General features: G+C 48.8%; 2 protein-coding genes across 2 annotated transcripts; one reads left to right on the top strand and one right to left on the bottom strand.

Moving 5' to 3' along the window:
• Positions 1 to 2,769: 2,769 nt before the first annotated feature.
• Positions 2,770 to 6,359, top strand: LOC123080128 (gibberellin 20 oxidase 2). The gene is made up of 3 exons (XM_044503016.1): positions 2,770 to 3,496; positions 3,684 to 4,008; positions 5,584 to 6,359. Exons 1-3 carry the CDS (start codon positions 2,784 to 2,786, stop codon positions 5,854 to 5,856), a joined length of 1,311 nt encoding a protein of 436 aa, XP_044358951.1. The 5' UTR covers positions 2,770 to 2,783; the 3' UTR covers positions 5,857 to 6,359.
• Positions 6,360 to 7,735: 1,376 nt separating this feature from the next.
• LOC123080127 (probable methyltransferase PMT26) lies at positions 7,736 to 12,924 on the bottom strand. The gene is made up of 9 exons (XM_044503014.1): positions 12,686 to 12,924; positions 11,043 to 12,163; positions 10,798 to 10,947; positions 10,291 to 10,561; positions 10,082 to 10,192; positions 9,423 to 9,597; positions 9,072 to 9,344; positions 8,715 to 8,909; positions 7,736 to 8,257 (listed from the first exon to the last, which is right to left on the bottom strand). The coding sequence occupies exons 2-9, from the start codon at positions 12,060 to 12,062 to the stop codon at positions 8,041 to 8,043; spliced, it is 2,412 nt and encodes an 803-aa protein (XP_044358949.1). The 5' UTR covers positions 12,063 to 12,163; positions 12,686 to 12,924; the 3' UTR covers positions 7,736 to 8,040.
• Between the last annotated feature and the right edge of the window lie 294 nt (positions 12,925 to 13,218).

The following is a 13,218-nucleotide window of genomic DNA, read 5'->3' as shown; positions in this document are numbered from 1 at the left end:
GTAAAAAAAATCAAAGAGGAAGTTGTCACCTGGCCTCTGCACACAGCTGATTGAGCAAAAATTACCCGCGAAAAATTTGAGCAAATCATCTAAGAAAAACACCTACTTGTCTCAAAATTTAAAATTAAATTTGTAAAAAGGCAAATCATCTTATCGTATGACCTGAGCATTAACATTATCACAAGGTTTTGTTTTTTGCGGGGTAACATTATCACAAGTTCACAGCTGAATTGGTTGTTTTTATTTCTAGACTTGTGATCTGAATTTAGATTTGAAATTTTGTGGTTGGTAGATGTATACATTCTTCATGTCGCAAAAGAAAATCAGAATAATAATATAATTTATGTTTTGCAGGAAGAATAATCATTTATAAACGTGTCTTCGTGCATCAAAGTATGCAATTCACAAAAAACAAAAGACCAAATAGGATAAAGCGTGCCTGCCGTAGCAGTGTTGGCGGACAATTTCATTGTTGATATGATCGTCCTTACATGCACTTTCGCTTCTTCTGTAAGACCTCAGCTTATTACTTGAATGTATTGTTGATACATGATGGCTTGACATATCGCCTTTCTACCATGTATGCTAACATCGAAGATTTTTTTTGTAATGTGTGTGGCTCGAAAATTAGGATTTCCATAATGTATAAGGGCTTGTGTAGCTCCTATTAGGGAGAGATAGGCTATGTACTTTCTCTGTGGCTGTATTGTCTTGATAGTACATTTAAATCAATAAAAAGTTATTTTCCCTAGGAAAAAATCTTTTATCCAAAAAAATTAGAGTTAACATCTTTGTTCTCACTCTTAGAGCACGACTTGTATTAATGTTAGCTTTAAATTAATAAAGTCAAAATTGTTCAACAAAACTCTTTTGTCGCTCTGGGCTGAAAGCTTGCAAATTCTTGAATGCTCCTTTCTTTTAAGCTTAAAGTCTCTATTAATGTTAAAATATTTTCGGGCCCGGGGGGGGGGGGGGGGGGGTTATCCGGTGCACCCAACACCTTTTGATGCTTTTGAAATTTTCAAAAGGTAATTTAAAAACGCATGACGTAGGTAGCGCTGATATATAACATGTCTCGAAAGTTCAAATCAATATTCTTTTTACACAAGTCGATACCAAGAATGGACAAAATTGACACTTAGGGTCGGAATCCCCCCAGCTCTGTGAAATTCTGAGAGCTGCGGAGCTGGTAAACAGGCGCTCTGCAAATTTCAACTATGACACCACCTGCTCCAGGAGTGGAGCTGTCGAGCGGAGTACCTCCGAACAGGGAGAGCAACTAGTTAACGAGCGCTCCTTCGGGAGCCACGCAACGATCAGCGCCGCTTGCCGCGCTCTCAGCCATTCGCCACGTGTTGCGCTATGGAAGCTCCCACCGGATTATGTTTTTTTTTCGCACGCGTTTTCGCTTTTTAAACGGTTTTTTTCCAGGGTTTTTTGACATTTTGGTTTTCCCCCGGTCTTCCTTAGCTTTTCGATCAACAAAATTTGCGCGAAAAAACTCGTTTTCTTTTTTTTTCTTTCGCGAGAGGCACGGTTGTGCTTTAGCGAGAGTCACTGCCGTGCCTTTCGGAAACGGAAAAAACGCATTTTTTGTTTTTTTTCTTTCATGAGAGTCACGGTTTTGGTTCCGCGAGAGGCACGGTTGTGCTTTCGCGAGAGTCACGGCCGTGCCTCTCAGAAAGGGAAAAACAAAACACGTTTTCTGGTTTTTTTTTCTTTCGCTTGAGTCATGCTTTTACTTCCATGAGAGGCACATGTGTGCTTTCGCGAGAGTCACGGCCGTGCCTCTCGGAAAGGGAAAAAGATACGCTTTTTTGTTTTTTTTTCTTTCACGAGAGTCACGGTTTTACTTTCGCGAGAGGCATGGTTGTGCTTTCGCGAGAGTCACGGCCGTGCCTCTCGGAAACGGTAAAAAACGCGTTTTTTGTTTTTTTTCCTTCCACGAGAGTCACGGTACTTCCACGAGAGGCACGGGCGTGCCTCTTTCGGAAAGGGAAAAAAACCGTGCTCCCGGTTCGTTTTTTTCGTCCCGTTTTTTTCGTCGATTTTTTTCGTGAAAAAAAAATTCGTCAAAACCTATCAACATGGGATCTAATTTTGAAGATCTCGACGTGAGGAATCCAATGGTGAAAACGGTTCGAGATTTGGACTCACGGTTTAAGAGATAAATTTTTTTTAATAAACGGATCTATGAAAAAGGGAAAACTCCCAAGTTGTGACAAGTGGCGCGCTGCATGTGCGTCACTTGTCGCGACCTGGGAAGGTGGAGTATTCTTTGCAACGAGTACTCCTTAATTAGTGATTTCGCCGAACAGGGCCTTAATAGTACCTAGTACAAAGCCGGGCCATAATTTTTGGCCCAATTATCACTATTGGCAGCAGATTTTTCATTTATGTTTGTGAACTAGGTTTCGAGTTTTGGTTTGAATTTTCATGATATCATGTATTCACATCATGTCTACGTGTTAAATAAAAAACAGATTTTTTTAAACACTTTTACAGTACATTTTGAGTGTCCGGTGCAACGGATATATTTCCCAGAGAGGGAGAGGAGGCGTGAGCGCTTGTTTATTTATCCTGATCACCGTCCAGTTGTGATCTCACGAATCTCAAAGTAGGATCAGGCCCGGAAAAGCTTTTATCCCATTCTCATCGCGGAGGATTGGTGGTATCCACCTTCTTGTCTCTTGTCACCGGGGCCCGCTGCGCCTCCCTCCAAATATATTCCTCCCCTCCTTCACTGTTTTCTCCCTCACTCCCCCGATTACAAATACCCCACCATGCCAGACAGCTCTCCCGCACACTCACTCGCGGCTAGCTCACACACCTCTCATCTCATGGTGCTCCAGACCGCTCAGCAAGAACCATCCCTGACGCGTCCGCCTCACTGCAGCGTCGCCAGCGCGCGCTCGCCGGCGGCCATGGACACCAGCCCTGCAACTCCCCTGCTCCTCCAGCCTCCTGCTCCCAGCATTGACCCGTTCGCCGCCAAGGCGGCCGTCAACAAGGGCGGCGGCGCGGCAACCGCGGTGTACGACCTCCGGAGGGAGCCGAAGATCCCCGCCCCGTTCGTGTGGCCGCACGCCGAGGTGCGCCCCACCACGGCCCAGGAGCTGGCCGTGCCGGTGGTGGACGTGGGCGTGCTGCGCAATGGCGACGCCGCGGGGCTCCGCCGCGCCGTGGCGCAGGTGGCCGCGGCGTGCGCCACGCACGGGTTCTTCCAGGTGTCCGGGCACGGCGTGGACGAGGCCCTGGCGCGCGCGGCGCTGGACGGCGCGAGCGGCTTCTTCCGGCTGCCGCTGGCCGAGAAGCAGCGCGCGCGGCGCGTCCCGGGGACCGTGTCCGGGTACACGAGCGCGCACGCCGACCGGTTCGCCTCCAAGCTCCCCTGGAAGGAGACCCTCTCCTTCGGCTTCCACGACCGCGCCGGCGCCGCGCCCGTCGTGGTGGACTACTTCACCAGCACCCTCGGGCCGGACTACGAGCCAATGGGGTAATATATCCACCCGCCCACACCCCTATCCGGCCAGCACGAATCCATCCCCGCCACTGCATTTTTTTCCTTTTGTTTCCGCGCGACCGTACGTTCGATCGGCGCCCACGTACGTACGTGCGTACGCAGTAGCAGTACTTGAAGCCGCCGTACTACGTGCTGAGTAGTGACAACTGAACACGTGCAGGAGGGTGTACCAGGAGTACTGCGGGAAGATGAAGGAGCTGTCGCTGAGGATCATGGAGCTGCTGGAGCTGAGCCAGGGCGTGGAGAAGCGCGGGTACTACCGGGAGTTCTTCGCGGACAGCAGCTCCATCATGCGGTGCAACTACTACCCGCCGTGCCCGGAGCCGGAGCGCACGCTGGGCACGGGCCCGCACTGCGACCCCACGGCGCTCACCATCCTACTGCAGGACGACGTGGGCGGGCTGGAGGTCCTCGTCGACGGCGACTGGCGCCCCGTCCGCCCCGTCCCCGGCGCCATGGTCATCAACATCGGCGACACCTTCATGGTAATTACTCCTCTCTCAGCGTTGCTTTCGCTGATTAATTGCAGAAACAGTAGTCAACTACCCATGCTCTGTTCCGCTGTGCTCTGCTTCCCAACGAGCGAACCGGCCCATAAAAACTGCCTTGCTGTCTTGGAACCAAGAGGAAAGGGACCGTGGGAGCCTACCGACACGACGTGATTGCACTCTGCTTCCTAACAAGCGAGCCGCCGGTAGGGCTATCACCGTAAGGGCTCCTTTGATTCAAAGGAATTTCTTAGGATTTCTGAAGGATTGAAATCCTTAGGATTTTTTCCTATGTTGGTACTTCGATTCATAGGATTGAATCCCATAGGATTTTTTTCCTATGAAATCTTCTGTACTACATTTCATAGGAAATCTAACATCCACTCCAACCTTTTTTTATATTTCCTTTGTTTTTCATGTGCCATCAAACACTCCTTGTTAATCCTATAGGATTCAAGTGGGCATGCCACTCCAATCCTATACTTTTCCCATTCCTACGTTTTCAAAATCCTACGAATCAAAGAGGCCCTAAAGCTGCTGACATGACGTGATTTTTTTTTTCTTTTCTTTCTTTCTTTCTCAGCTCCAATCAACGCTGGTTATTAGATCATTAGAGTGGACAGGTTGAATTAACATGCAGTAGTTAGTAGTTAGCAGCCACAAACGGGTCCCGTTCTCTGAAGTCTGAACTGACATAAGTCCTGATCATCGACCATTCTTTGCTTCCTAGGACGATGCCTGTTGGAACTTGCGTCCAATGCCCGTTAGGGAGTGGTAATTGTCATCACTTTTAGACTCGTCGATTCCACTGATGAAGACGTAGCACATGGATGAGCCAACGTATCCGTTTCTAGTGGTCTCGAAAAGTAGGGTTTCATTCATTCTATCTATCTATCCGTCCGTCCAAAAGGGCTGCGATGCGAGCACTTGAGTCGGAGCCAATCAGAGCGCGAGAAAAGATAGGGGGGGTAGCAAGCCATGTCGGAGGGGCGTTTGCTTCCGGCAGGTTTGGATTCTTGTGGTAGGCGGGCGGCTCTGTACAGTAGCGGCGGTGACGGTGAGGTGGCGGCGCTTTCGGTGGCGGGCCAACCCAGGTGCATGCACGCGCGCTCGTCGTTTTCCCGCCTGAATCTGCCGCTGCGCCCATGGCAAGGGGGTGGGTGCTGCCGCCGGGCGATGGAGTAGATCACGGTCGCCGTCGGGCTCGGCCAGTTGATCACGGTTCGTTCGTGCGGTACTAGGTTCCCCCACGGCACTGTGACTGCATCGTTCCGGCCCTCGCCATTGGCGATCGGGCAATCTCCTGTTCATCCGTCGCTGTTGATTCCTCGGCCACGATAGACCATGCGCGTGCCGGTCGTCGCCCCGTCGCGCTCGCTTCACGTGCTCGTCGCGTGGCTCCCGTCCCACACGAGGCCGCCGCTTTCTGACCCAGTGGAGCGCGTGATTTACAGTTTATATATGTCGCTGCATTTTTCTTTTTGTGTGCTGCTCATTTTGCTTGGACGGAGACCGGGAACGATTAGCCACGGATCTAACGCGTTGTTGCTTGTTTTCAATGCATGCATGCAGGCGCTGTCGAACGGGCGGTACAAGAGCTGCCTGCACCGCGCGGTGGTGAACCGGCGGCAGGAGCGGCGGTCGCTGGCCTTCTTCCTGTGCCCGCGCGAGGACCGCGTGGTGCGGCCGCCGCCGGGCCTGAGGAGCCCGCGGCGGTACCCGGACTTCACCTGGGCTGACCTCATGCGCTTCACGCAGCGCCACTACCGCGCCGACACGCGCACCCTCGACGCCTTCACCCAGTGGTTCTCCTCCTCCTCCTCCTCGGCCCAGGAGGCGGCCTGATTCTGCTCTGCCACGAAACGATCGGTCCACACGGGCTGATTCGCCCCGAGGATCGCGACACGGAATTTTTGTCGGGACCAGCCCACGTGCGCGCGCGCCCCGCTCTCAGGTGCGGTGGGCCCGGGCGGAGTGGTGCCCACGTGGATTTCCGGCCCCACACCACCTTCCATTTTTGGACGCTGGCTCGCGTCCCCCCCTCCTAGCCTTGTTTGTCACGACTCGCCATATGCATGCCCCCTCCTCACCTAGTGTACATACCATGGAAATCATGGAATATATATAATATAATATATATAAACGCATTTCCTGCCTTTGCTTTCTTCTTCTTTTTTGGCCTCCGCCTTAGGCCATGTAGGACGGTTCTATCTTAAGAGTTTCACATAGGATGGATAAATGTTGAAGTGACGGAGAGAGAAAACATAACAGAAATGCTTGCCTTCTCTTATCTAAGAGTTAACCTCTTAGCAACAATGGTCTGAGCACATATTTAGAGATTTCTACTCCCTCCGTTTCTAAATATATGTCTTTTTCGAGATTTCAATATGGCTACATACAAAGCAAAATGAGTAAATCTACACTTTAGAATACGTTTATATACATCCGTATATAGTCCATATTGAATACTCTGGTTCGATGTTGATTTTCAGTAATGAAAATCGGAAGGGGGAAGTCCTTCATTGATTAAAAAAAATAGTCCATATTGAAATATATGAAAAGACTTATATCGAGGAACGAAGAGATAGTTATTTGATTAGAGACAAGAGTAAGAGATAATTCATTGTACATCATTCTTAATCGCGATCTTTGAATTATGTCGCATGTCTAAGATAAGATTGTCGTATCCGCCATTGTACACACCCTTACTGGCCGTCGCGGTCAAGACCGCGACACGAAGAAATACTAGGACGGATGGACGCTTGCACGTAAATAGGACCTCCCGAAATATCCATTCTGGACGGACGCCATCAGGGCTTTGGTTTCTTCTTCTCTCGCTCACAAAACGTTGCGGCCTGGTATCAAGTTGGAGAAGAGAATCGCCGGCTTTTGTTGGGTTGCGCCACGCGGAGGCCACCGTGGAGCATCTCTCCTCTTCTCGTGGCCTGGCTCGACGTGGTCCCGTTTCTTCCCGTGTCCTGTATGCGGCGGGAAATCGGAGATTGTTTGCATATGGTTCGCGCTTATCTTCGTCGGAGCTGCCATTTTTGGAACGGAGCGTCGGCATGCGTGCCGATGCCGGCCAAGGCGAACCCGGCGGGATGGGAATGGGCGCCGTTGTTTGGTTCCGCGGGTGCAATCGCGATCCGAGCGATCTGCTGCTTCGACGGCTTCCGGCCACGCCACGTCCTGAATATCTCACATGTGTGTGTATGTACTCCCTCCGTCCCATAATATAAGAGCGTTTTTCACACAACACTAGTGTGAAAAACGCTCTTATATTATGGGATGGAGGGAGTAGCTTTTTGTCTAGTGTAGTGTGAAAAACGCTCTTATATTATGGAACGGAGGGAGTAGCTTTTTGTGACGGCCCGGATGGGATGCAGCGCCGCTCGGAGAAGCGACGAGACCCATGCCTTGGCTGAGCGTGCAGCGGCGGAACGAGGAGAAGAGGAGGGCAGACTGAAGATGTTAACTGACGAAATTGTGCAGGCGGCACCTGTGCTGCGCTGTGAAGGCCACTGTATCCGATGAGAGTGAGCAAGATGGCGGGCCCCGCAAGTCAGGGAGACCACCAGTGGATCAACTACTGACAGTGGGCCACGGTTGTAAGTGTGTGGCAGATGTAATATAAATAACCCCAGTCCCCAGGCATCTGCATCAAGCGATGCACACAGCCATAAGCTCTTTCTCAGCTGCTCCACTAACTCGGTGACATCACGAATTCAAGGACAACTGACTGCTATAGCATTACCAGAAGTGAGGTTTTCCATCAGAACTGATGCCACCCTCCGCTCCGTGGCTCTACCTATCGGCTTCCAGTACATCATTACATTCATTTTACAACAAATGTTGTCCGAGCAAAAGAAAGAATGGAAAAAACACATACATGATTCTACAGCTGCACAATGCTTTTGCCTTTTTCAGCATCAACAAGAATCATATGCTTATACCTAGGGCCAAAATTCAGTCTAGTGTAATAGTACGTACCCACTAACCGGTAACGGTTTGTCTTGAATGTATGTTTCGCTACATGCTTGCTTCGATCTCCTTGGGCCGCCACGTGGTCTTTTGGACGCAGAGCAGCCCTTCCTTGCCCTTGGCGTAGGTCATGCGCACCTCCCACTGCAGGGACTTCGCCATGCTTTCGAGCTCGCTTATTGTCTCCGCGTCGTCCCTCACGATCAGTTTGCCTTCTGGCCTCAATATCCGGTCAACCTCGGCAAACACTCCCAACAATTTACATCTGCGAACAAACAAAGCAATTGCTTGAGACGATTCAGTTATGCAAACCGGTACAACACGCACAAAATGATGTTGGCACATACTCCCTCCATTTCAAAATAAGTGTCATGGTTTTAGTTCAAATTTGAACTAGGAACGGAGGAAGTATATGAGAACCTTGTAGGAGTCAAATACTTGAGGCCCATTCAGATGCATGAATTGAAAAACCCACGAATAGTATAAAGATAGGAATTGGGTGGCATGTGCGGAGAGACTTTTTTTTTCCGAAAAGGGGCTTAAAACCCAAAGAGAGGTAGTTGGATGCAAGGAATATTTCAAGAAAATGTTTCTTGGAGTTCTCAAAGTTATCTTATCATGAGCTGAGTTGATGTTTCAAATTCTCCAAACAGTGAATGAAAGCGAATTTCAGTCTAGTAAGTATGAAGAAACTGAAATCACCGAGACAGTAAAACACTGACCTCTTTTTGAGCTTTGAGAAGAGATGGTCTGCGTGTAGGAGGTCATATGTTCTTGGGTAAGTGCTGAAAGATTCGCACCAGTCATGATACATTCCAAACAAGCCACGCTCATAAACAATGGGCAGTGTGTCAGCCGAATCGATTGGCACGATATTCATAACCCAGACTTTTTGGTCCCTCAGTGCTGCAGCAAAACTGCAAAGCAACAAATGTAAAACATTAGCCAAGAGAAATAACTAAAGGGAGGTGTGAATACATTCTCATTATGAGTGTTCTTGAATGAAACATTTTGTGAAATGAGTGGAATTCAAAATCAAAATGCATCATCGAGAGATATAAAGAAAGCCATTTACTTACCCTCCGTATACGGCTCTCATGTCCATGACATTTCTCACTTTAGACCAGTCAATCCCCATGCCATTCACATACGACTTACTTACAACACGTTTCCAGTGTGCATAGTCTGCCTCGAAGTCTTCATTCGCTGGTTTTCCATAAACTCCAACACGAGAACCATCAATCCAGAAGGGAGTCTTCTCAAGCCTTTGAGGCCACATCTCTGGCCATTTTGATCCTCTTACTGACGGACCAATCGGCAATTTGGGTATGCACGCTTGTAAAGGTACATTCCTGCATAACACAAGATTGTTTAAGAAAAGCAGAGTAGTTCAGATATGTAAATATAACGTAGCAAAGCCTTAACCATACCATGCAGCATCTGCATCGTCGGTTTCCTTGCATAGCGGTGGGCTGTCTTCTGATCTTTTCTCATAGCAGTTGTTGTCCATTGGCTTCTGATATATGGCCATACCAACTTGATTTAATGTATCCTTTGTTTTCTTAACCATTTTCCAGCACATGGACTTTGTCAGAGAAGACATGGCTGAAAAAAGTAAGCAACTGAAAGTTAGATCTGGTTCACTTGGATGATGGATGAAAAACTTTGCAGTTGGTTCGCAGCATGTGTTTATTATTTTATTAAATAGGTCAAATCTATTCATGAAGTTGGGCACATCTAATGCTAACCAATGGTTCATTGTATTTGTGATAATAAGCACAGCTTGTGTTGTCAGCCTTCGTTATAGGTGAAAAGAACAATGAAAGAGAGTTTACAACATTTGAACTTCTGTTACAAGCAACATGTATTTCTCTGTGTGTGGATTGTGGTGTAGTGTTCTATAGAAAATCAGGTGTAACCATTCAGAGGCAGCAACAGTTTTTCCTGATGTACCAAAGCAAGTGAACAGCTACTTGAACTGTTCTAGAAAAACAGAGGAAAACAACGGTTTTGGTACGGTTCATTGATATTGCAGCAATGTTCTGTACAGCGGTACGAGTGATATTAAAAGAAGTGTTCAGTAGAATACCATTCCAAATTTCAACATCTTCAGGGAGCTTTTGGTAAACAGGAGTGGCAGACCAGACGAAGTAACCACCAGGACGTAATAGTCGGTTCAATTCCAGCAAAAGCTTGCCACCTGAAAGTAACCAGTTGTCATAAACCGTATTCATATCATACAGTACACAGTAGCTACCAGGAGATATCGAAGGGTAAACATGCCACCACAAGACAAACCTTCAATGTGCCAAGGGACTCTGCAGCGAGCACAGTGAATGACATCAAAAACCCTGCTAGGATATGGAAGTCTCTTGGTGCCCATTACAGCTGATATTGCTGGAATTCCTCTCTCCAGCGCAAACTGTACTTGAGCTTCATGCTCGTCTTTTGGAGCAAATGACATGGTAAGCACATCTCTATCAAACATGTAGCCACCAAAGCTAGCAACTCCACAACCAACATCTAGAATGACACGGCTTCGTTTACCCCATGCAATATCAGGTAAAGCCTGCACATAGTAGTTTAATAAGCATGTAAATGCATAGACTTCGGACACCATGATATGGTGATAATATTGGTTTCAAAGAAAGAACATGCAAATTTCATCACCACAGTCCTGGAACATGTGCAAACTCCTTCAAGTGAGTGATAGCAACAATTGCCTTGATACTTAGGTATGTGTTATAGTATTAATCAACTGTTGGTGTGTGGAAGTGAGTCATAATAGGGGCAATGGTAATAAACCTGCTGAATAGTATCGATGTAGTGGAGTGCGCCATTCTTGAACTGAGTCCCTCCCCCAGGAAACAGAAGGTGATCCCCAGAAACTTTAACCCAGTTCTGATGGCCCTTGTACTCTGCAAGCTTGGTGTGAGGGACGTTGCTGTACCATACCTGCAAAAATAGTGCACTTGTTATAAGCAAAAGGAGAAGTTGACCAGCAAAAGATTACTCGGTGTTATAGAAACATCATTAAAAGACAAAATTACCTTGTCCCTGCTCTTGGGCCACTCGATGGGGCGCTTATATCCTTCCGGAAGTGGAACAAGGCAAGTCGGAGGCTCCGCAGGGCAATGCCTCTCACGGTGTTCATAATGCTTGGTAGAATGAAGCTTCTTGATAGCCTTCTCATTGTCAAGGCAAGGTATGTAATCTGTCACCGCACTGCTATTACATAATTTCCAGCTATAGGTGATTTCATCACCTGAAGATTTTGATGCTGCTTGAGCTTCCTTCTCATTCTTTGACTCTGCAGCCTGTGTAGGGAATGACCCATTCTCGGTATTCGACTCCTTCAGAAGTTCAGACTGAGCTCCATCAGGAAATACCTCATTGGCTTTTGCAGCCGGTTCCTTCTCTCCACTTTCTTCCACTTTCTCCTCGATTTGAGGCTGTTCAGTTGCATCGTCCTCAGACTTTCCTTCTTGATCTTCCTTCTTCTCCCCATCGGATTTTTCAACATCATTGTCAGTTGTGATCTTCTCCTCCTCATCACCAGATTGCCCAGTCACCCCACCCTCCTTAGCACTCTGTCCTTCTGATTTTCCATTTGCATCATCGAACGAATCCTTACTGTCCTCCTTCTCCTTTGGTGATTCCTTTTCTTCAGCCATCTCCACAGGCTTCTCCATTGTGTTCTCAGGGAACTTCTCTTCCTCAGGAGCATCCCTGTTACTATGCGACTCATCTGGAACATTGTCATTGTTGTCAGTGTCCTCGAATTTCTCCGAGCTAACACTGCCGGATTTCGCCGCCTCGTCGGTTTCACCAAAGCCAACTTCTGCGCGCTGATCCTTGACCTCCGTCTTCTTATTCGATGTTGATACCTCTATTGGCTCCGACTTCTTGTTTGAAGTAGGCTCTACCGGGAAGACGGTGGTGGACGTCATCATCCAGGCGCCCACCATGCAGAGCGCCACGAACACGACGACGGTGGTCGTCGTGCACATCGACGAGGACGGCGACGAGGGCCGCCTGCCGTCCATCTTCGCGCCTCGGCCGAATGCCATCAGTCCCGCTAGCACATGTACAGGACCACCCCCGCTGCACGCGGCTTGTTTATATCAGAGGTTGCAGAGCTTTGCTGCTTTCTGCCACACACCGCGCGCACCTAGAGCAAATTAAACTACAATCGTTAGAACCCAGAGCAGTAGAAATTTATACTACTGTACCAACCAAAGCACCAGATCTAAAGAAGGAAGCACCGGATCCGCAGAGCATTACAAAACTCAATAATAAATCCCAGAAAAGCGTTGTTTCCGTATTTTGTTTCCTACCAAGCCAACGCTTCCCAAGAGGAAAGCCATGAAAAAGGCAAGCAAATCTCCATCTATCGGCAAGCATGCAAACATAACTACTCCACAAAGCGCGTGCATTAATGAAGGGAAAAAATCTGGCAAATCCCCATTCCCTTGCGCGAATTGCAATCGGATCTGTGGGCGCAGCTGGCTCCGAGCAGGGTACACGTACAGACTACAGACGCAATCTAATGCACTAGCGGACGCCATAGCAAAGCGGTGAGCTAAACCACCAGCCAATCAGCCGAACGGACGAGCTGGAGCTAGATCCGCTCCGGCGGACGGGGAGAGGAAGAGAGGGGGAGGCGGGCAATGCGGAGGCGGCGGGTTCGTACCTCGCCGGCCGGGGAGCTGGGGTGCGGCGGCTCCGAGCGGATCTCGAGGAGGGGGCGAGGGGATCGAGGAGGCGAGGCGAGGCGTGCTTGGATCCGCAGTGTGGCCTCGCCGCGTTATAAAGGCTGGGAACGCCTCCAGCTAGCGTGCGGGAGGGGGAGGAGCGAGGGCAGTGGAGTGTGTCGTGTGTGTGACAGCGCGAGTGAGCGAAGGAGATGGATGGGGGCAGTGGCAATGGCATTAGGCCGTACGCACGGGTTAAATTAGTGCGAGAATCTTGACTAAAAATGTGGGATTCTCATGGGCTGCCATCTTTTGCAGATTTGCCCTCTCCGGTTCGCATTATTGTGACCAGCCAGTACGTGTACTTTTACAGTTTAGCTACACATCAGTCAGCTGATTCAAATTCCGCGTGAGTCGATTTTTGAATGAAGGAAGGAGAAGGGAGGGCCTCGCCGGAGAAAAAGAAGGGGCTTGCCGTCATCACCCCAGTATCTATCTCAGGGTTCAGGGTTGGGATGGTGGTGAACGGCGG

Source organism: Triticum aestivum, chromosome 3D (assembly GCF_018294505.1).
Source record: "Triticum aestivum cultivar Chinese Spring chromosome 3D, IWGSC CS RefSeq v2.1, whole genome shotgun sequence".
NCBI lineage: Eukaryota > Viridiplantae > Streptophyta > Magnoliopsida > Poales > Poaceae > Triticum > Triticum aestivum.
The sequence above is the reverse complement of the archived record's forward strand: the minus strand, read 5'-3'. Positions and strand labels throughout refer to the sequence as shown.

Bases quoted from the DNA above. Each gene is read 5' to 3' on its own strand.
- LOC123080128 (XM_044503016.1), top strand. From the start codon at position 2,784: ATGCCAGACAGCTCTCCCGCACACTCACTCGCGGCTAGCTCACACACC. The intron at 3,497-3,683 runs GTAATATATCCA...GAACACGTGCAG, and splicing joins CCGGACTACGAGCCAATGGG to GAGGGTGTACCAGGAGTACT. The intron at 4,009-5,583 runs GTAATTACTCCT...GCATGCATGCAG, and splicing joins ACATCGGCGACACCTTCATG to GCGCTGTCGAACGGGCGGTA.
- LOC123080127 (XM_044503014.1), bottom strand. From the start codon at position 12,062: ATGGCATTCGGCCGAGGCGCGAAGATGGACGGCAGGCGGCCCTCGTCG. The intron at 10,948-11,042 runs GTAATTTTGTCT...CTATTTTTGCAG, and splicing joins GGCCCAAGAGCAGGGACAAG to GTATGGTACAGCAACGTCCC. The intron at 9,598-10,081 runs GTATTCTACTGA...TACTTTTTTCAG, and splicing joins AGATGTTGAAATTTGGAATG to CCATGTCTTCTCTGACAAAG.